This window comes from Polypterus senegalus, chromosome 8, assembly GCF_016835505.1.
Source record: "Polypterus senegalus isolate Bchr_013 chromosome 8, ASM1683550v1, whole genome shotgun sequence".
NCBI lineage: Eukaryota > Metazoa > Chordata > Cladistia > Polypteriformes > Polypteridae > Polypterus > Polypterus senegalus.
The window spans coordinates 167268020-167291065 of record NC_053161.1 but is presented as its reverse complement, the minus strand read 5'-3'; the positions used below and the strand labels follow the sequence as shown (position 1 = coordinate 167291065).

Genomic DNA, 23046 nt, shown 5'->3' with positions numbered 1-23046 from the left:
GAGTAGAAGTGTCTAACCACTCTGTGGGAGCCAGAACTCTTAATGGTTGGTAGGGGTTCAAAACTTATTTGCCTCAATGAAATGCAAATCAATTTCTATCTTTTATTTAAAGTTATTTTTTCGATTTTCCTTTTGATGTGCAATCTGCCACTGTTGAAATAAACCTACCATTGAAATGATACTGTTCTGAGACTTTTCATTTCTTTGTCATTGGACAAACTTACAAAATCAGTGAGGGGTCAAATAATTATTTCCTCCACTGTAACTGCAGAAAGAAAAAGCCGCCTTAACATGCGACATTGACACCAATTTACTATAACTGACTCCGTGGTTCAATAGATACAGCCCCCGCTTGGGAATCAAGGGGTCACGGGTTCGATCCTGCGCCCCTCCCTTTTGAGAAGTAAACTGTTCTTAGTCTTACTGTTTTAGAATAAAAGCATACATTTGATTTCAGTCTGTAACAGCCGGTGCAATTTATGATCTTTGTAAAGGTTAGCTTTTTTTTTTTTTTATTCACTTTTCACTCTCTGTCGCGTTCAGAATCAATCCATACAACCCCATCCGACGCGGCTGTTTTCACTAAAGATGCGCTATAGCTCTGCAGTGTACCACGATGCATACTAACGCACCCGGTTCTGACACACAAACGCTGGCGAAGCTGCCTTCTTCGTATCTCACCGTCACTTGCTTTTCTTTTTATTCAGTTTTATTGAGTGTTCCTGCCAGTCCCCGCATGTTGCTGTATGCTTTTTCTTTTGCACCCCAGGACATGCAGAAGAAAGAATGGTAAAGACCAACTTCGCGCTATATGCAATCATCAGACACTCCCCATCTGCCCGTGTCGTTCAAACACAGGAACATATATTGGTGTAAAAGTATAACAAAAGTGCACTTTTATTCAAGTGCACTTTTTCCATCGCCTTTTCCTGTAAGAAGCAGTGTACACACTTCTCTCTATGCAGCATACAGCAACATGCGGGGACTGGCAGGAACACTCAATAAAACTGAATAAAAAGAAAATCAAGTGACGGTGAGATACAAAGAAGACAGCTTCGCCAGCGTCTGTGTGTCAGAACTTGGGGGCGTTAGTATGCATCGTGGTACAACGCAGAGCTATAGCGCCTGTATTCTGTTTCTTTTGTACTCCAGGGCACGCAGAGGAGAGAATAGTAAAGAGCAGTAAGTTCGGCGCTATATGCAATCATCAGACACTCCCCATCTGCCCGTTGTTTTGTTATACTTTTCAATACTTTTATACTGCTCAAACGGGCATGCTCAAAAAATACACGTGTAATGCCACGAAAAGTGCACGCAGACACTTCATTTCGCAAACAAAACAAGTGCACTTTTATTCAAAACTACCTGTATAACCGAAGAAAAAAGAAAGCAAGATACAGTAGGCGATTGATACGACATCTTGCATGGTGCAATGCTAAGAAGTGAAGATTTTCATTCCGTGCTATATAAAATCATCACATTCAAATATTAACAGTTCCACACACCCAAGGACCGTCCTTCCTACATTTACGACACGTGTACTTGTTGCCGTGTACACACCTCTCTGTGCTATGGTTTCTATTACACTGAATGAGCACCTGACACTGTACTTTCTTCCCTGGGGGAAGGTCCCCATCAGAGAATTTCCAGTTCCTGCATAAATTCACACCCGATCTGACGCTGTTCGTTTTCAAATAATATTGCATTAGTGCGATTATATTTTCACATATATTGTCTTTCTTTCAGGTGTGTAATAGAAACCACAGCATAGAGAGAAGTGTGTACATTGCTTCTTACAGGAAAAGGCGATGGAAAAAGTGCACTTGAATAAAAGTGCACTTTTGTTATACTTTTACACCAATATATGTTCCTGTGTTTGAGCGACACGGGCAGATGGGGAGTGTCTGATGATTGCATATAGCGCCGAAGTTACTGGTCTTTACCATTCTTTCTTCTGCATGTCCTGGGTGCAAAAGAAAAGCATACAGCAACATGCGGGACTGGCAGGAACACTCAATAAAACTGAATAAAAAGAAAAGCAAGTGACGGTGAGATACGAAGAAGGCAGCTTCGCCAGCGTTTGTGTGTCAGAACCGGGGATGGGGCGTTAGTATGCATCGTGGTACACTGCAGAGCTATAGCGTCTTTAGTGAAAACAGCCGTGTCAGATGGGGTTGTATGGATTGATTCTGAACGCGACTGAGAGAGTGAAAAGTGAATAAAAAAAAAAGCTAACCTTTACAAAGATCATAAATTGCACCGGCTGTTACAGACTGAAATCAAATGTATGCTTTTATTCTAAAACAGTAAGACTAAGAACAGTTTACTTCTCAAAAGGGAGGGGCGCAGGATCGAACCCGTGACCCCTTGATTCCCAAGCGGGGGCTGTATCTATTGAACCACGGAGTCAGTTATAGTAAACTGGTGTCAATGTCGCATGTTAAGGCGGCTTTTTCTTTCTGCAGTTATATGTTTGAATAAAAGTGCAATTGTGTTATTCTTGTGAAAATGTTTCTTTGCTATTTGGACTTCAGGCTTCATACATTATATAGTTTATGCCTACATTTTGTCATCTACTACTAGAATATAAAAAAAGTTTCTGTTTTAACAATGTGTTGACACAGATTACTGTAGAAACGGAACAGACATGAAATGCGTGTGTTCCAAACAACGATCTATTATTTCACTCTAAATCTCCACTTCACTCCCAGATACTCAATCAAGGCATGAGCTGAGAGAAGTTCGTGCACGTTCTAAATTGGTGGGGGGATGGAATAGCCGGCTTCTCTTTATCAGCACATTTAGAAGACAAAGGGCGCTGGCGGAGAGGTGTGAAGGGATTTAAGAAGCAGTTTAAGGTGGGACGGAATTACGAGTTTTTTCGTAGGCTCTGGTAATTCTAGTGTTAAGAGCTTTGTCTTTCCTTACGTAAAACAGTCAAGCAGAGACAGAGATAGTAGTAATGTTCTCTGACTGGCAGACACTGGTGCCAACAAAGTTTTGAATGCAAATCACGCAATGGAAACTCTAATAAGTAGAGTCACAAAATAAAAATGTTTGGGAAAATCATGTTTTTCTAAGGGGTGGCGCAGTAGTAGCGCTGCTGCCTCGCAGTAATGAGACCTGGGTCCCCTTCCCCGAGTCCTCCCTGCGTGGAGTTTGCATGTTCTCCCCGTGTCTGCATGGGTTTCCTCCAGGTACTCCAGTTTCCTCCCACAGTCCAAAGACATGCAGTTTAGGTGCATTGGGGATTCTAAATTGTCCTCAGTGTGTCCTTGGTGTGTGTGCGCGTGCCCTGCGGTGGGCTGGCACCCTACCCAGGATTCGTTTCCTGCCTTGCGCCCTGTGTTGGCTGGGATTGGCTCCAGCAGAACCCCCCTGATCCTGTAGTTAGGATACAGTATAGTGGGTTGGATGATGGATGGATGTTATTCTAGATGTTTCCTTGAGGCATGGCTATTCATGGAACGGTTTCGAATTTTTTTTTGGTTGGGGCAGTGGTCAGTTTCTGCAGCTAATATTTTAGATTATCAATGTGAGAAAACACAGCACATTTATGGTTTACACAGTGCTGATATTCAATCTTTAAGGTGTTTTGAGAACAAAGATCTACTGAATATTGTATTCTGCTTCAGAATAATTGCAATATCAATTTAAGTCCATATTGCCCAGCCTTAACTGTATTACAATTACTTGCCAAAAAGTTGAGTAAAATAAATAGATCACATGTGTTAGACCCAAGATTACTGGTCACATTTTGTTAGCTACATTACAGAACCACATCAATGGGTCAACATACTGTACTTTTAAAATATTATTCAAAATTATATGTTGCACTTATTGTGGAACATAGTGGATTATTATTATTGTGCAAGAGAGGTGAAGAAGAGGGTGCAGGCAGGGTGGAATGGGTGGAGAAGAGTGTCAGGAGTGATTTGTGACAGATGGGTATCAGCAAGAGTGAAAGGGAAGGTCTACAGGACGGTAGTGAGACCAGCGGTTATATGGGTTGGAGACGGTGGCACTGACCAGAAAGCAGGAGACAGAGCTGGAGGTGACAGAGTTAAAAGATACAAAGATTTGCATTGGGTGGACAGGATTACAAAGGAGGACATTAGAGCAGGGGTGTCAAATTCAGGTCCTGGAGGGCCGCAGTGGCTGCAGGTTTTCATTCTAACCCTTTTTCTAATCAGCGATCAGTTTTCGCTACTAATTAACTCCTTTTCCCTTTATTTTAATAGCCTGGTTTTTAAGGATTCGGTCCTTTTGAATTGATTTGTTTCTTCATGAAAATGGCAGCCAAGCAGAAATGAGATGTGAAACGAGCCAACGGATGACCAGCTAAATTGGGGCATCAAACTCCAACCAAATTCACTCCAACCAGTTTCTTAATGAGAAGCAAATTCTTGCTGTTAATTACACTCTTTAATTCATTCAATGGCTTGTTGCTGCTCTCATTCTGCCAAAGCAGACATTTCCAAAACTTGATTTTCTGTTCTTTTCTTCCAAGAACACCGTCATGATGTTTTGGTAACCTGAGAGATCAGCCTTAGTGGGGCCTTCACCTTTCTTTATTTTCAGATATTGTGTAATGGGCACAGCTGAGCTGGTCATGTGGTGGCTTGTTTTGTGTCTTGTGATTGTTTGGCTGCTAATTAAGGAAAAAGACACGACTAAGGGGACAGAGTCAAGTAAATTAAAACTAAGGGAAAAAGGACCTAACAGCATAAACAGGTCACTAATTAAGAAGATGGTTAGAATAAAAACCTGCAGCCACTGCAGCCCTGCAGGACCGGAGTTTGACACCCTTGCTGTAGAGGGTCAGCCCAAGTTGGAAGGTTGGGAGACAGAGTCAGAGAGGTGAGATTGCGTTGGTTTGGACATGTGCAGAGGAGAGATGCTGGGTATATTGGGAGAAGGATGCCAAGGATAGAGCTGCCAGGGAAGAGAAACAAAGGCCTAAGAGAAGGTTTATGGATGTGGTAAGAGAGGACATGCAGATGATGGATGTAACAGAGAAAGATGCAGAGAACAGGAAGATATGGAAGAAGATGATCCGCTGTGGCAACCCCTAACGGGGGCAGCCAAAAAAAAAAAAAAAAAATGTTGCCCTTATTTTAATATTGCAGGTGAAAAGTGATGATCTTCATTTGTCAAGATTATTACAGTTTCATTTATTTAAAAAAAAAAAAAAAACACACCCACCACACACACAAGTGCCATGCCTAGCATTTGAAATTCTGGCATAGTAGTGTACAGACCTACAGGAGCGGACATGAAAGGAAATATGAGACACTTGGTCAGCACCATAGCAGGTAGAAATCAGAACCTATTAGCTTTGTAACACATCAGTGATGTATATACCCCCAACCCAATTATACATTTAAGCAGGAAGTGCTCTTCTGTGCAACCTTCTTTAATGGAACACATTAAAACTGTATGAACCTGACGGAGATCAACACTTCCACCTAAGGCTGCTCTGGGGGGGTTGGGGGGGAAGAGAGAGAGAGAGAGAGAGAGAGAGAGAGAGAGAGAGAGAGAGAGAGAGAGAGAGAGAGAGATCGATCAGAGCTGTGTGTGTCATAGGGGTTGCCTGGAGGACCACCATGGCTGCAGGTTTTCATTCTAACCCTTTTCTCATTTAGTGCACTGTTTTTGCTGCTAATTAACTTTTTGAATTAATTTTAGAGGACTTGTTTTTTTAAGATTTGTTCCCCTGAATTTATTCCTCATTCCTCTGAATTGCTTCATTTCTTTCCTTAAATGGAACCCAAACAGAAGCGAAATGAGAAGTGAGTGATCCAACGGAAGACCAACTCCAACCAATTTCACTCCAACCAGTTGCTTAATTTGGCGCCGATTCTCATTGTTAATTAAACCCATTCTTTTATACCATGGCTTGCTGCTGCACTCGAGGTGCAACTGCAGATGTTTCTGACATGTTTTGTGGACCTGAGCAGATCAGCATTCCTGAGACCTTCATCTTTCCTTATTCTCAAATATTGTATGATGGACATAATTTGCTGGTCACGTTTTGCCTCATTATTGTTTGGTGGCCAATTAAGGACAAAAACAATTAAGCTAAGTCTTCAAGCGCAAGTCAATTCAAGTGAATTCAAAAGAAGTTAATTAGCAGCAAAACCATGTCAACAATTAAGAAAAGGGTTAGAATGAAAACCTGCAGCCACGGTGGTCCCCCGTGGTGATCCCCTCCACCCCCCCCTACATTTTAAAGGGTGGCTGCTGATTGCCCAAGATATCACGGCCACATGCTTTTCTCGCCCCGCAGGGGACGCTCTCCCGTCAGAGCTGAACATGATCAGATACAGTGCCAAAGTTTGATGTTGGAGGTTACCTACCTTCCGCTTTGCCAGAATCACATTTCTTTTTATTTATTTACTTTTTTTTTTTTAAATTGATTTCTAAAGTTTGTCCTCTTTCACTTCTACATGGGCAGATCCGTGGGGGACAGCTAGTCTAATATACAGTATACCTAAATGGGACAGTGCTACAAGTGCATGGTCACTAGTCAAACCTCCTTGCAACTTTGCAGATTTGTTTTCTAAGGGTTAGAAAATGTTGTCTGCAAATGAACTGCCAGATTAAGTTGTACCAATGAGGACACAATGGAACCCTTTATATTTGAGAAGTGAGTTCCTGTCCTTACAATTGACTGGAAAAGTATTTTTAATTAAAATGGAAAACAAAATGCCCATTTGCTTTCTGGCAGAGTACAGACGCCTCAGTCACATCTACTTTCATCTGACAAGCTACAACAGAACAGTGGCAGCTTCACTCTCCCCATTTGTTGCTAAAACTCTAAATTAAAACTGGACTTTAACAGAAAAACTGCATTAGCTGGGATTACTGCTAGTATTGTTGGGGTGAAAATGACAATTTAAGGATTGGGTTTAGGCAGGAACTCCAGTTTGCTGGAGATTAAGATCACTTCTTTGCAGAGATACCCTGAGGTTTGCTCTTTCTTGCCTACATTACACTGCCGTCTGTGCATTTACCTTCTCCCGATCCACAAAATACCCTTATGATCCTATCTTGGGAGGGATTGTGAAAAGGGAAGTGATATTTAAATTCTTATAGCACCCCAAGGGTGAGAGTTGGGGTATTCCCTTAATGTGATAAACAAAGCTTTTACAAAATGGCAGGGTTCAGCCTCTTCTCTCCCATGCTCACAGAATACATTCACAAACCTACCAGAAACATTCCCCTGGGGAGACCAGAATTTGAAAATGATGACAAAACAGAACACAGCTGATCCTTACTACCCACCACTTAGGCCTGAACCCCTAAAAACCATTCAAGAACTGATAAAATATGTTGCTAAGTTAGCAACTTATGTCACCGGCAATGTATGAAAAGCAGGCATTGTATAGAATGCCTGGCGTTTTTGGGCCAAGTAAGAAATATCCAAATTATTTTAAATATTATATATACTTTCCCTAGGCATTGTATGCAATACCTAGGCATTATATAGAATGACAAATGCTATTTAGGCAAAGTATTAAAAGGCTTTTATTGAAAAGATGTATATGAAAATGAAAGAAATACAAAATAAAAGTATAGGACTTAGAATCGTCGTTGTATGTCATCATGCCACGATTCCTTCTCGGACACTACAGCTTGCTCTTCCATTTTCATACAGCACAGTATGGGCTAGAGTCTTTGCTGAGCAAATTCAAAGTAGTGTATTTTGTCACTACTGAACAAAGACAGAAATACAAATGAGCAATTCTCCATCTGAGGCAAGTGTCGAAAATCACGTGCTTTGCCACTTGACATTAGTAACGTCATTAGCGGAAGTATTTTAGACTTTGCCGGTTTGTCTTTTGGCATTACATAGAATGCCGAGGAAATCTGTGACATATTAATCGTTTCATACATTGACGTCCAATTTTTGGCATTCCATATAATGCCTAGGCCATCCATCCAACCATATATAAAAGACATTAAGCCCGTTACAATAACGGGCACTAGAGCAGTAGCGCACAAACATTAGTAGGAACAGTCTATATTAAAAGGGACCTTGACCTTATTCGGTTTGTGGTGTTAATTTTATTTTGTCAAAAATATTTTTACAAAGAAGCCTAAAGTAAAATAATAATAAAAATAAAATAGAAACGTGTGACAATACAGCAAGTATAATTAATATTGCCTTAGTGTAAACCTTTGTAACAATATGTAATACACAATATCTGAAGAATATATTTAGGAAAAATTTTCAAATTTTTTTACCTCATGAAATCTTTCTATAAAATTTCATTATAGACAACATTTCTTGTAAATATTCTGTCCGAGTTTGGCAACAGTTTGCCTTGTTCTGGACCATCTACAACCTTGACAGCAACATCTGGAAAACTTCTAACTCTTGATAATGCAACATATAACTGACCGTGGCCGAATACTGGTTCTGGCAAGTAAATGCCAACTTTTTGTAAGGTTTGCTCTTCTGAGTCTCTCTCTTTTTGCGTTTTTCTGACGCTCATTTTCTTGTTCTTCAATCGATCTATTTGCTCGTATTTTTTGTTATCCTTCAGCCTCTCTTTCGTTGACGTTTACTTGTTGAGCTGACCGTTCCAGGAGATGTTGCTTATATAGGATTTGATTGTCTGTCTTTTGTCCTACTTGACGTGTCCTTTTTTTTTGTGTTGCATGTTCTTAGTAGATACGTCCGTAATATTTTCTCTTAAAGTAATACTGGCTTGTATGTGGCTGTAATATGCGCCAGTGTATTGTGTGCCTTTAAATTTTCTCTCGCAGTAATACTGGTTTGTATTTCCGTAAAATGTCTGCAATTTTCTCCGACAGTAATACTGGCTTTGACGTCCGTAATAGGACTAATTTTCTGTCACAACAGTGGGCAATCAGCAGAGTGTCCCCAGCAACTGATGTAATGCGTGGCGTCTCCCCAGCTAGTATTTTAATCTGTGGTGGCGTGCAGCTGATTATTGTATGTGTGGCGTCTCCCCAGCAATGGATTTTATGTTCGCGGTCGCGATACCCAATCAGCACTCCCCCCAGCAATGATGTCCTTTATTTGTTTATCACACGCGGCCATGGCTAGGCCGTTCACTGTGTGCATCCACGGTGCCGTGCGCGGCCCTGCGCATGCACACACAGGGGTTTTATTAAAGAGGAGAGATAGAGATATACAGTAATCCCTCCTCGATCGAGGATAGATAGATGAAAATCCGCGAAGTAGAAACCATATGTTTGTGTAGTTATTTTTATATATTTTAAGCCCTTATAAACTCTCCCACACTGTTAACATTATTAGAGCCCTCTAGACATGAAAATAACACCCTTTAGTCAAAAGTTTAAACTGTGTTCCATGACATGACAGTTCTTTCTCACAATTAAAAGAATGCAAATAGATCTTCTCTTCAGGAGCAGAGAATTTCAGAGAGAGAGAGAGAGAGAGAGAGAGAGAGAGAGAGAGAGAGAGAGAGAGAGAGAGAGAGAGATTAAAGCAAACCATCAAAAAAATCAATAAGTGCGTTTTTGGAAGCACCGTGATAAAGCGGCCGGCATCTCTTAGAGGTGCGTTCGTATCCACTAGGCAAACAGCTTCTGTGCAAACAGCACCTCTGCTCACACCCCCTCCGTCAGGCGCAGAGAATGTCAGAGAGGGTGAGATAGAGGCAGAGAGAGACAAGCAAACAATCGAGCACCGCACGGGAAGCATATCTTATAGCATTGTGGAGTTTTAGTTAATATGTAATACATGCTCTGATTGGGTAGCTTTTAAGCCATCCGCCAATAGTGTCCCTTGTATGAAATCAACTAGGCAAACAAACTGAGGAAGCGTGTATCATAAATTAAAAGACCCATTGTCCGCAGAAATCCGCGAACCAGCGAAAAATCCGTGATATATATTTAGATGTACTTACATTTAAAATCTGCAATAGAGTGAAGCCATGAAAGTCGAAGCGCGATATAGCGAGGGATTACTGTATATACATACACACACACACAGCATCCGTAGTCCGAGTCTCAATCTGATTGTGTGGGTGGTTACCTACCAGGTAACGTATGTGGTTGGTCTGCCAGTTGGCAAACATCCACCACGGGCCCTCTCAGTATGCAATAAAATATTAAACCTCTGAGCATTTTCAAATTAAAAACATGAAACCCCAACTTCAAGCAAATACCATCAACCTTAAAACATTCATGCCATTTTAATTTACACTTACTTTCTTTAGACTGATGTGTAGGTGATGTTTGATCCTCTTGAGTCCTAGAGTTAGATCTTGCACAAACATATAAGCGTGAAGCATGTTAAGCTCAATGCATCTCCTCTGCCTCTTCTTTAATGCCCACAGCTACCAGTTCATGATTGTCATCCATACTGCCAGGATTGCCCGGTTCATACCAGACAGACTTCTCTCCACATTCTTCTTCTTCCTCCTTAATTTGCACAGCAATTATGTCCAAGATATCTCGCATGTCTCCACTTTCACATTCATCTTGGCAATTACAGTAAATGGCAGCTGCTTCTGCCTTGCTGTTGAAAGAACAGGATTTAATTACATCAAACCTGCACCATTCAGAACAACACAACAAAACATTTATGTTTCTTTTTAATGGTACCCTCTCAGTTAAAGTTCATCCTTCAAGATGAGGTGTCTGAAGACACATGCTACAGAGAAGATAACTTATAGCATCGTGGTGCAATGACCAAACAAAGAACAAGACATCACCATCCTCCTCATGAAAATTCTAATTAAATCAAAGTGAACCTCACTTGGAGCAAAAATACCAGAAACAACTTCTCATTCTTCTGTGCTTATGTTTAAAGATTAAACATTGCTAAAAGTTTACACAATATATTAATGCTTTTAGAATTCACATATTATAAAATGTCAAAGTGCTTACTGTTAAACTGCTTCAAAATTAGTACCCTGTAGCAGGAAGTCTATACAAAGTCTTTAGGTAAGAATAAACTGCAGATGTTCTTGTGGTCAAGTTAACCGACAGCTCTAAACAGGAACTTGTGGTAAGCAGATGAAGAAGCTGGAACCTGTCTGTACATAAGACATTGCAACATCTGAGTAAGAGCGAAAAACTAACTGACCTTCTAATTAAATATGGACTGCTGAGAAAGGGGGTGCACAGGTCACTGATCGGGGTCAGCTGGGACCATTTAAGGTATTACTGGCCTGCCATATCCCATTCACAACAGAATGTAACCAATAATGTTAAAGGTCTTTTGCCAATATAATGAGTTCCTTGGAACTGTACTAGAACTATTAATGTATAAAAGAGCATGGCACCAGTTTCTCTTTGTAACACGTATTCACTGCCAGCTTGGTGTGTGTGCCACTTGGAGTGCTACTTCTTGCATGCAAAATGTATAGAGAATAAAGACCAATTAACGCTTCCTCCTGCCTGGGTTTATTGCCTCCAGTCACCTGGTGTGGGTGACTGGTACCGTGTCAGCACCAGGTACAATGGCAGGCAAGAATGACGTGGATCAGGTATTTTAGACCATGGCAATACAAACCAACTCCTGGGACGTTGAACTTCGCTCGTCTAGTAAGGGAAGCTGCAAAATCTTCATTAGGAGTTTGGAAAATAGCAGATATAATCTGACTCGCCTTTTAGTTTTGTACATTCAAAAAATGTATGGACATTGAAGTTAGTTTATAAATATATCTGAATTGTATTCAAAGAATAATGCATAATCTAAAAGTACTACTATAAAACCCGACTCCTCACTGCTGTTAAAACAGGCAACAACTTGCTATTTTTTCTGCACAGGGAATCCCGGGGTGTTGGGAGTAGAGAGAGAACAGAAATCGTAAAATATCACCTACACATTTTTTTTTTTTTTTAAATGTACTGTATAAACATTTCTAGTTCTCCTCGCTTTCTACCAGCATCTCCATATCCGAGGCAATTCTGCACATTTCTGGTAAATATTCGGCATAAGGAATTTACCACTAGACAATCGCACTTGACCATGAGAGAAAAAAAAAAAAAAATAGAAGTAGAATTTCAGATACGGAATGGAATTCAAACATTAGTAAAATAAATCCCACTTGGATGTGTGCAAAGCACACTAAAATATGTACATAGGGCACACGTTTGTCGCCCAGAATTGTCTAAAACACACACAGGACACTGGGGTCCTCAGATTGAATGTCGCTATTCCAATATTTCACATTTATTTACAAAAAGGCCTTATTCAAAGTCAAAAGCGGACATTCGATTGTAAAAGTACGATTGCTCGTGTTATCCGCTCTAGTTTTGCTATGGATCACATTAATAAATTAAACTACACAGTGGTGCTAGTTTACTTGATATTTTACTAATCGTGTTTACTGAGATTATACATTTGAGCTCCTTTTGGTTTACGGAAGAAAATATTCAGATATTCGCAGTTTATCGGATTATTAAAGATACAGGCGGATTCACTCGAACAACGTTCAGTGGTAGGTCGATTGGCCAGGGCGGCCTTTGGCATATTGAATATAAAACAGAAAGAGAACATAGCGACACAGCTAAAAACTCAGCGGCAAATTTCGGCAAAAGTTAAACGTTTGTGTCTCCTCCCCCCCTTACTTACCCTTTCTCTATCTCTCGGTGATTATCTATACACTTGTTCGCGCTCAACAGCAACTTTATACCTCACCGCCTTGCGGCACACTTGCAAGAGTTTCCGTCGCGCTTTGTGACGTCACGCTGCAGTTTTCGCTACAAGCCTTCACCTCAAAACTCCGATGCCGGAGATACAGACTGAGGGTAAGTGCTTGGGGTCTAGGAATGCCACTTATATGAATGTGTGAGATTTTATTCGCGCCAGTCAGAGTTACTGTACATCTTCCTGAATGAGAGGCGAGCAGCGCGTTTGAATCCATCAGCCTATCACTTAACTTTGCTCGAGTGAATCCCCTTGTGGCCGCCTGCGTGATACCTATTCAGTCATTGGTAGGGTTGCCACCCGTCCTTTAAAATACGGAATCGTCCCTTATTTGAGAATGAAATTGCGCTTGGCCCCCAAGGGATGTGGCCCCCGCTGCAGTATGCGTCCCTTATTTTTTTTATATTAAAAGTGGTAACCCTAGTCATTGGTGTCTGTGTCTCAAGTTTACTTCCCGTTTTCGAGTCAATTTTGTACATCTCATCGCCGCCATCTCCTCCTTATCATCATCATCATCACCACCACTACCACCACCACCATTCATCTTCAGTCGTTTCCCCCTCGTACCCATTCCACAAACAGCGATTTGAGTTCTGCCTTCATTTCTCCTTTTAATCCACGGTGTCCCGTTAAAACACGATAGAGGAATTGGTGACCAGCAGTCAGGGGTCAGCTGGGCTTCACACTTCTGATCAGTAAAAGAGAAAAACTAGCTGAAAAAAGTGGAGCCCGGGACTATGCAGCAGAGTAGGTGTGGATACGAACTGGGAATACAAATATGCAGAGTGGGAAAAATTGAAGCGCTTAACAGTTTGTTTCTATACTATACATTGAATATGAATAACTAGCAAAGGTTGGCCATCAGCATCGCTATGTGTGTATATACAGTGGATTCAGGAAGTATTTAGGCCTTCTCTTCTTGCATAATTTATTGTGTTGTACATTTAATTTTAAATAGGGAGAAAAGCCAAGAAAAATGACACATTTTATTGGCTAACTAAAAAGATTACAATATACAAGCTTTCGAGGCAACTTGGGCCCCTTCTTCAGGCGAGATGTAATCCAGAAACTGGAGACACACTAGGACAAGAAACAACATTGGTGAATCTTTAAATGAAAAACCTTAAATGTCAAAAATATAATAGATTCATTCAGGCTAAGATTAATTTAACAAGAGAGAGAAGAACAATGTATGGTCAAGATCTTTGGATAAGATAACTGTCCAACAAAGTCCTTTGAAGTTTGTGATGAGTTTTTCAAAACAATATGGGTCTGTAGACAGGTGGTCTGTGTCAGTCTGAGAGATGCAAACAGTTCTCATACCTGGCCATAAAACTCTTGTCTCTATTCAAGCCATGTTGTAATGTATTCAGTTTTAACATGAGCTTAACTTCCCATTCTATTCTCTCTTGCTGTGTTTTGAAGTTGCCCATAAGCACTGTGACTTTAAAGTCCCTCTCACAGTGTCCATGGCTGTTGAAGTGGGCCGCTACAGGAACATATGTGGCACCTGTGAAAATTCATTCTCTGGCGGAGTGTTTGTCCAGTTTCTCCCACATAGAGTGCAGTGTCAGGACATTTCATGCAGAGAATTAGGTAGATCACATTAGATGATGTGCAGGAAAATGACCCCTTTATGTGATGTTCAAGTCGACAGTGTGGTATAACTATATGGTCTGTATTGTAAATGTGGGCACACGTCTTTTCTCTAGGCAGGGATGATGTGCCATTTTCTGTCGGTTCATTTAGGGAGCTTCGGACAATAAGTTGCTGAAGGTTTGGTGGTTGTCTGCATGCCAGGAGGGGAGTTTCAGGAAATACATTTTTTAGTGTTTGGTTGTTGTTTAGCATTGGCTGAAGTTCTTTTATAATCTTTGGAAGTGTTTCAAGATGTGGGTTGTAGGTGACAACAAGGGGGATGCGGTTCTTGTTGTCTTTGTTTTTATATTCCAGAAGGTTCTCTCTGGGTATGGCAGTAGCTCTTCTTATTTGAGTGTCTGTTGTTTTGGGGGTATAGTTTTGTTTGATGAAATCTTGTCTGAGCTCCTGCAGTTGTTGATCCCGGTCTGTCGGGTCTGAGCAAATACGATTGTACCGTATTGCTTGGCTAAAAATAATGGAGCGCCTTATATGCTTGGGGTGGAAGCTGTCACTTCTTAGGTAGGTCCGTCTGTCTGTTGGTTTGTGAAAAACAGAAGTTACCAGGGTGTTGTTTTTTAGTTGAACGGTGGTGTCAAGGAAGCTGACTTCTGTTTTTGAGTAATGCAGCTTTATGTTGGGGTGAAAAGAATTATATTCATTATGAAAATGGAGGAGGTCCTTCTCACTGGCAGTCCAGATTATAAAGATGTCATCTATGTAACAGAGATAAAACTTTGGTTTTAAGATGCACATTGACATGAAATCTTCCTCCAATTTTGCCATAAATAGGTTTGCATAGTGAGGTGCAAACCGACAGCCCATTGCAGTCCCCATTTGTTGCAAGTAGCAATCTTGTCCAAAAAGAGAATAGATTACGTGTCAGAGTGAATTTTATCATTTCTATTACTGACTTTGTGGGTAAATCATGTTGTCTGAGGTACGTTTCACATGCCAATATGCCATCATCATGGGGGATGTTTGTGTACAGTGCCTCAGCATCCATTGTGGCCAGTAAGGTTCCCTCAGGTAAGGGGCCTATATTTTAAATGGGTACGTTTGCCCAAAAATCTACACTCCATAACCCATAATGGCAATGTGAAAACATGTTTTCAGAAAGGTTTGTAACTTTTTTGAAAGTGAATTTAAACATCTCCATCTCATTAATGTATTTAGACTCTTAATTCAGTACTCTGTAGAAGGCCCCCTTGGCAGCAATTCCAGCTTTGATTCTTCCTAAGTCAGTCACATTAAGCTGTGCACACCTAGATTTGTGCAGTTCAGCACATTCCTTCCAGCAGATCCTCTCAAGCTCCATTAGAACATATGGGAATAATCTGTAAATTGCCATCTTCAGGTCCCTCCACAGGGTTTTAGTGTGGTCTTTGGCTGGACCACCTAAGGACACTCAGAAACTTAGCCCTGAGCCAGTCCAGCATTCTTTTGGCTGTATACGTCAGGTCATTGCCTTGCAGAAAGGTGAAGAGTTGTCCCAGTCTGAGATTGTGTGTGTGTGTACTCTGGAGCAAATTTTCCTCAAGGACCTCTCTGTGTTTGGCTGCCTTCATCCTTTTCTCTATTCTGACTCCTGTCCCTAAACCTGCTGCTGAGAACCATCCTATAACATGACGCTGTCACCCCCATGCTTCACTGTAGGGTTAATATTAGGAAGATGATGAGCAGGGCCTGTTCTTTTCCAGACATAGTGCTTGAAGTTCTTCTACCTTTAGTGTTAATTTTTTCATCTCATCAGACTAGAGAATCTTTTTCCTCTTGCTCTGGGTCCTTTAAATGCTGTTTGGCAAAATTCAAGTGGTCTGTGATACTCCTTTTGTTCAAGAGTGGCTTCTACTCTACCATACATTACCATTCTTGCATAATCAATGCTTGGAGTTTGTCAGAATTTGTGGCTTTTTGTTTGTCCACCCGCCTCTCAAGTTCTCAGTGGGATTAAGGTCTGGGGAGTTTCCTGGCCATGGTCCCAAAATTTCAATGTTGTGTTCCCCGAGCTACTTAGTTATCACTTTTGCCTTATGGCCCGGTGCTCCATCATGCTGGATTGTTCATTGTTGGTCACCAAATTGTTCTTGGATGGTTGGGAGAAGTTGCTCTCGGAGGATGTTTTGGTCCCATTCTTTATTCATGGCTGTGTTCTTAGGCAAAATTGTGATTGAGCCCACTGCCTTGACTGAGAAGCAAGATAATTTGGAGTGCCACAGCAAAGGGTCTAAATACTTATTCTGTAGAAATGAGAGATTTCAGTTTGAAATCAGCTGATTTTTAATAAATCTGCAAACCTTGATGAAAATACATTTTGACATTGTCATTATAGGTTATTGAGTGTATATTGAAAGGCAAAAATGGTAAATGTATCCTTTTAAAATAAAATCTACAACGCAAAGTGTGTGGAAAGTGAAGGGGTTTTTGAATGCTTTCAGATTCCACTGTATATACAAAATTTGTCTGTCACATAGATAGATAGATAGATAGATAGATACAGTGGTGTGAAAAACTATTTGCCCCCTTCCTGATTTCTTATTCTTTTGCATGTTTGTCACACAAAATGTTTCTGATCATCAAACACATTTAACCATTAGTCAAATATAACACGGGTAAAAACAAAATGCAGTTTTTAAATGATGGTTTTATTATTTAGGAGAAAAAATCCAAACCTACATGGCCCTGTGTGAAAAAGTAATTGCCCCCTGAACCTAATAACTGGTTGGGCCACCCTTAGCAGCAATAACTGCAATCAAGCGTTTGCGATAACTTGCAATGAGTCTTTTACAGCACTCTGGAGGAATTTTGGCCCACTCATCTTTGCAGAATTGTTGTAATTCAGCTTTATTTGAGGGTTTTCTAGCATGAACCGCCTTTTTAAGGTCATGCCATAGCATCTCAATTGGATTCAGGTCAGGACTTTGACTAGGCCACTCCAAAGTCTTCATTTTGTTTTTCTTCAGCCATTCAGAGGTGGATTTGCTGGTGTGTTTTGGGTCATTGTCCTGTTGCAGCACCCAAGATCGCTTCAGCTTGAGTTGACGAACAGATGGCCGGACATTCTCCTTCAGGATTTTTTGGTAGACAGTAGAATTCATGGTTCCATCTATCACAGCAAGCCTTCCAGGTCCTGAAGCATCAAAACAACCCCAGACCATCACACTACCACCACCATATTTTACTGTTGGTATGATGTTCTTTTCTGAAATGCTGTGTTCCTTTTATGCCAGATGTAACGGGACATTTGCCTTCCAAAAGTTCAACTTTTGTCTCATCAGTCCACAAGGTATTTTCCCAAAAGTCTTGGCAATCATTGAGATTTTTCTTGGCAAAATTGAGACGAGCCCTAATGTTCTTTTGCTTAACAGTGGTTTGCGTCTTGGAAATCTGCCATGCAGGCCGTTTTTGCCCAGTCTCTTTCTTATGGTGGAGTCGTGAACACTGACCTTAATTGAGGCAAGTGAGGCCTGCAGTTCTTTAGACGTTGTCCTGGGGTCTTTTGTGACCTCTCGGATGAGTCGTCTCTGCGCTCTTGGGGTAATTTTGGTCGGCCGGCCGGCCACTCCTGGGAAGGTTCACCACTGTTCCATGTTTTTGCCATTTGTGGATAATGGCTCTCACTGTGGTTCGCTGGAGTCCCAAAGCTTTAGAAATGGCTTTATAACCTTTACCAGACTGATAGATCTCAATTACCTCTGTTCTCATTTGCTCCTGAATTTCTTTGGATCTTGGCATGATGTCTAGCTTTTGAGGTGCTTTTGGTCTACTTCTCTGTGTCAGGCAGCTCCTATTTAAGTGATTTCTTGATTGAAACAGGTGTGGCAGTAATCAGGCCTGGGGGTGGCTACGGAAATTGAACTCAGGTGTGATACACCACAGTTAGGTTATTTTTTAACAAGGGGACAATTACTTTTTCACACAGGGCCATGTAGGTTTGGATTTTTTTTTCTCCCTAAATAATAAAAACCATCATTTAAAAACTGCATTTTGTGTTTACTTGTGTTATATTTGACTAATGGTTAAATGTGTTTGATGATCAGAAACATTTGTTGTGACAAACATGCAAAAGAATAAGAAATCAGGAAGGGGGCAAATAGTTTTTCACACCACTGTAGATACGGTAGATAAGGGACTATCTATCTATCTATCTATCTATCTATCTATCTATCTATCTATCTATCTATCTATCTATCTATGCATACATTTCTGTAAATTGATTGAAAATGACATATTTTGTGTTGTTTTAGTCAAATTAATTTTACAAAGTCTTACGTTTTGGTGGTAAAGTCCAAGCAGTGATGCCTGTTAATGAGTAGTATAGAAGTGATTAATGATTTGAGGTTGGTGTTCCTGCCTCACCGCTCCAGCAGTCTGAATTTGAACCCTCAGGTTATTAACTGCCCCTGTGCAGTCTCCATGTTTCCCCTGTTGTGTTTTGTTTTTGTTTTTCTTCCACTTTCTAAAGATCCACAAGTTTAGTGCACTAGCAAATCTGACTTTGCTTTGTGTGGTAGTTGGTTCCAGGCCTTGTTTGCATTGCACACCGTCAAAACAGAAGATTAGCATCATCAGTTGCACATATCAGCCTAATCTGGCCAACGTCTTATTTCACTCAGTTCTCTTCTAATGTCACAGGCTGTATGTTTCTGCAAAGTTAAGTTCCTCTTTCATCTTCCTCTTCTTGGTATATCTATTTCTTAACACAATCCTGTCACCATACTTGTTAAACATTCATTAGCATAAGTGCTAACACAATTCTGGAACAGCACTGTATGTTTAATTCAAGTAGACAAATTTTACTGAACCACAACTATGTAAGATGGTCTACTTGTCCCTGCCTGTTGGACCTTCACTCCACTCCTAAGTTTCTTTTGCATCTGAGTATTTGAAATAAAGAGCAATGAGCTACTATTAACATGCTCTGAACTGTCAATTTTGCCAAAAAATGTAACTGAGAGGCTGTCATAAAAATGACATGCAAGTGTCTTTGGATCTATATGATGGAGTTTTAATGAAGTTATATTCTGTTCTTTCTGCAGAGAATTAGAAAAAGCTGCTTTTTACTTTAACGTCTGAATGGATGTGAAAGAAGAGGCGTTTGACGCTGACACAATCATGGAGAAAAGGTCCATAAATATTAAGGAGGTGGACTGTGAATGGGAGTCTGACCACCATAAACAGGAGAGTTGGGGCATTAAGGAAGGAGACAGTGACCTGGGGTCAGTTGACATCAAAGAAGAGGCAGAAGAGAAGTCTGTTAGTATTGAGATGCCCAAATGTAAAAGTGTGGAGAATCTCAAGGAAGAAGATCTTGATGGAGTGGTGACCAGGTTGGACTTTTCTCAAAACAGACACTGCTCATCTCCAGAGCCTTCTGTCAGTGTGAAGTCTGAACCATTACAGTCTGACACAAAGAGGACTGAGGATACTACATCTGTTAGAACTCATGAAAATCAGCCACCAGCTATAAAGAAGCCTTTAAAAAGTAAGTGTAAAATAAAAATGTGTAAGCTTTAGTTTTGGATTTTATGGGCCTGAAAGGGTGGGCCTTGTGGTTTTGATGAGTGAATCTGATGAGGTTTAAAATGTGTTTAAATGTTGTCCCAACTGACTGGAAAACGGGACATGTCATCCCTATTTGGAAAGGGAAGGGTGATTGCCTGGATTGCAGCAACTACAGGGGGATAACACTACTCTCAGTGCCGGGTAAGGTCCTTGCTAGGGTCGTCCTCAATAGGATCTGTGATCACTTGCACAGTCTGGTTTTATGCCCAAGAAGTCTATCACTGACTACATCCTGGCACCGAGGGTTCTCATGGAGTGCAAAAGCGAATATCAGCAGAGTTTCTTTGCAGCCTTTTTCGATTTTTGCAAAGTGTTCGACTCAGTTGATCAAGTTGCCGTGTGGGACACCTGAGGGTTCGCAGGATCCCCTCGAGGTTGCTGGATATCATGGCCGGCCTGTACACTGGTACTGTGAGTGCTGTACAGAGTGGAGGCAGGACCTCTGCGTTTTTCCCAGTTGATTCTGGGGTTCATCAAGGGTGTGTTTTTGCTCCTACTCTGTTCAATGCTTGTATGGACTGGGTGTTGGGCAGGTCGTGGGGTCCAGCAGCTGTGGGGCATCTGTTGGTAAAGAAAGATTCATGGATTGCGACTTTGCTGACGATGCTGTGATCTTCACGGAGACAATGGAGGCTCTGATCGGGGTGCTCGAGAGACTGAGTGAGGAATCTGTTTCTGGGCTTGCGAGTGTCCTGATAAAAGCCAAGATCCAGGCCTTTAATGACCTCTTGGGCAGAGCCATTAACAGTGTGTCAGTCTGCAGAGAGAGTGTCGACCTTGTCGAGAGGTTTACTTACCTTGGCAGTGACATTCATGCCTCTGGTAACTCTTCCTATGAAGTCAGTAGCTGGTTTGGGAGAGCATGGGGGGGTCATGAGGTCGATGGAAAGGGGTGTGGGACGCTCCCAATATCTATGCAAAAGGACGAAGGTCCAAGTCTTTAGAGTCCTGGTGTTCCTGTCTTGCTATGTGGTTGCGAGACATGGACGCTATACAGTATCCTTTGGTACTGTGTCTCTCCGGAAAATCCTTGGGTATCGTTGGTTTGACTTTGTGTCGAATGAGTGGTTACTCACGGAGTCCCGAATGAGTCACATTGTGAGGGAGCGTCAGTTACGGCACTACGGCCATGTGGCTTGTTTCCCTGAGGGTGATCCAGCTCATAAGATCCTCATTGTTGGGGACCCGAGTGGCTGGACCAGGCCAAGGGGTCGCCCACGTAACACCTGGCAGCGGCATATTGATGGTCATTTCTGGAGGGTGGGACTGGACCGTGTGTCTACCTGGGGGGGTTGCCAACTGGGATCCCGAGTTGTTTCGTCATCTAGTGGGTGCGGCAACGCACTGTACCAGTGCATGCTCCCTAACTTGACTTGACTTTAAATGTAGTTTGAGATTTCATCTACACTAATGTTGTAAGGTTGAGCAATTTGTTATTCTTCCATTATACTGACTTTATGTTGAATTTCTGCAAAAGTCCAAATCCTGTCCTCCGTAAACGATGATATAAAGAATAACAGCTGCAGGAAAAGGTTTGTAATTCATTTAGAATTCCCTGGATTTCTGCAATAATTCCTCAGAACAATGTGGTCTGAACTTCAACTAAGCCCCAGTAACAGGCCAAGTCAGTCACCTTAAACTAATAACACACAAACAATTGGATTATTTTTTTCAGCCTTGAGCACGTCATTTGAACATTCACAGTCCACTCTCTGTACACCACCCACCCCGTCTGGCTGACCCTTCTTTAACAGTAATAGCATTCTCCCAACATTGTATGTCACATGCTGATAAGCCTTGAATTGTAGCCCATTGCTCCTTTCCAAACCATTTTATGTTCCTTTATTTCCAAGACCCCTTTCCTGATTGCATCTCTTTAGTCAGGTGGGCCGCAGCACCTCCATTTTTGTTGAGCTCGACTCTAGCCTTTCTAGAACTCAATTTTCCTTATTTTGATTTCTTCCTTTTGTTTTGTCTTATTGTCTTGGTTCATCAAACAAGTTGTGTTAAACGTCTTCTACTAGGACATTCTCCTGTCATATTCCTTGGTAACATTTTGTATTCAGTGTTTTCCTTGATGATACCAGGCTTTCTAAGGCCTGAAAGAGCAAAGCAACCCAAAACCATGATGCTTCTTGCATCATGGAGTGATGGTATTGCTGTACAGTGCTCTTTTAGCTCGAAAAGAATCTAACTTTGGTCTTATTTATTCAATGAACATTGTCTGCTCTGAAACACCTAGGTGCTGTTTTTTAAGTTTGATATCTGTAGTGATGCTTTTGTTAGATAGCAGTGATATCCTTGGTATTGTCCTTTCATAGACACTATTTTTGTATTGTCCTGCACGTGGACAGAGGCTTTGGCAAATTTTAGAGATTTTCACGGGTTTGACTCTTTTCACCTCTGCTCTTTTTCTGTGAACTTTGCAAAATGGTCACTCCAGTAATTAATCTCCTCCATTTTTTAAGACAGTTTTGCTTTCTATGGATTGATGGACAGCCAGGCCTTTCAAAATGTTTTTGTTCATCTTTTTGAAATGAAAAATGCTGTGTGTTCTGTGTGAGAGTGAATTAAATACAGCTTGTACTCCTAAAAACATATATTTTTTTGTTGCTGAAAAGTAGTTGTGTGTGATTAGATAGATGTAGATAGATACTTTACTAATCCCAAGGGGAAATTCACATACTCCAACAGCAGCATACTGATAAAAAAACAATATTAAATTAAAGAGTGATAACAATGAATATATAACAGACAGACAATAATTTTGTATAATGTTAACGTTTAAGGGGTGGAATTGAAGAGTCGCTTAGTGTGGGGGAGCGATCTCCTCAGTCTGTCAGTGGAGCAGGATGGTGACAGCAGTCTGTCGCTGAAGCTGCTCCTCTGTCTGGAGATGATCTTGTTCAGTGGATGCAGTGGATTCTCCATGATTGACATCTGTGGCAGAGCGACAGGCGCTGAGCAGGCTCCTGTCAAACTGTCCAGTTCCGTGCCTACAATAGAGCTGGCCTTACCTCACCAGTTTGTCCAGGCATGAGGCGTCCCTCTTCTTTATGCTACCTCCCCAGCACACGACCGCGTGGAAGAGGGCGCTCACCACAACCGTCTGATAGAACATCTGCAGCATCTTATTGCAGATGATGAAAGACGCCAGCCTTCTAAGGAAGTATAGTCAGCTCTGT

At 41.3% G+C, this 23046-nt stretch overlaps 1 protein-coding gene and 1 long non-coding RNA gene across 4 annotated transcripts in view; one reads left to right on the top strand and one right to left on the bottom strand.

Annotated features, from left to right (window-relative positions):
- Positions 1 to 12687, bottom strand: part of LOC120534470 — a 43974-nt gene extending 31287 nt beyond the window's left edge. For 2 of the 3 annotated variants that reach the window (XR_005634757.1, XR_005634755.1), the window contains exons 1-2: positions 12584 to 12687; positions 10209 to 10519 (exon numbers count right to left, since the gene is read on the bottom strand). This is a non-coding gene — a long non-coding RNA (uncharacterized LOC120534470). The remainder of the gene's footprint in view (positions 1 to 10208; positions 10520 to 12583) is intronic. The other variant, XR_005634756.1, reaches the window with a different exon arrangement.
- An 8-nt stretch (positions 12688 to 12695) lies between these two features.
- LOC120534449 (gastrula zinc finger protein XlCGF26.1-like) overlaps positions 12696 to 23046 on the top strand; it is a 34273-nt gene continuing 23922 nt past the window's right edge. Inside the window, exons 1-2 of the mRNA XM_039762028.1 lie at positions 12696 to 12759; positions 19336 to 19781. Coding sequence (XP_039617962.1) covers positions 19373 to 19781 — 409 coding nt within the window. The 5' untranslated portion in view covers positions 12696 to 12759; positions 19336 to 19372. The remainder of the gene's footprint in view (positions 12760 to 19335; positions 19782 to 23046) is intronic.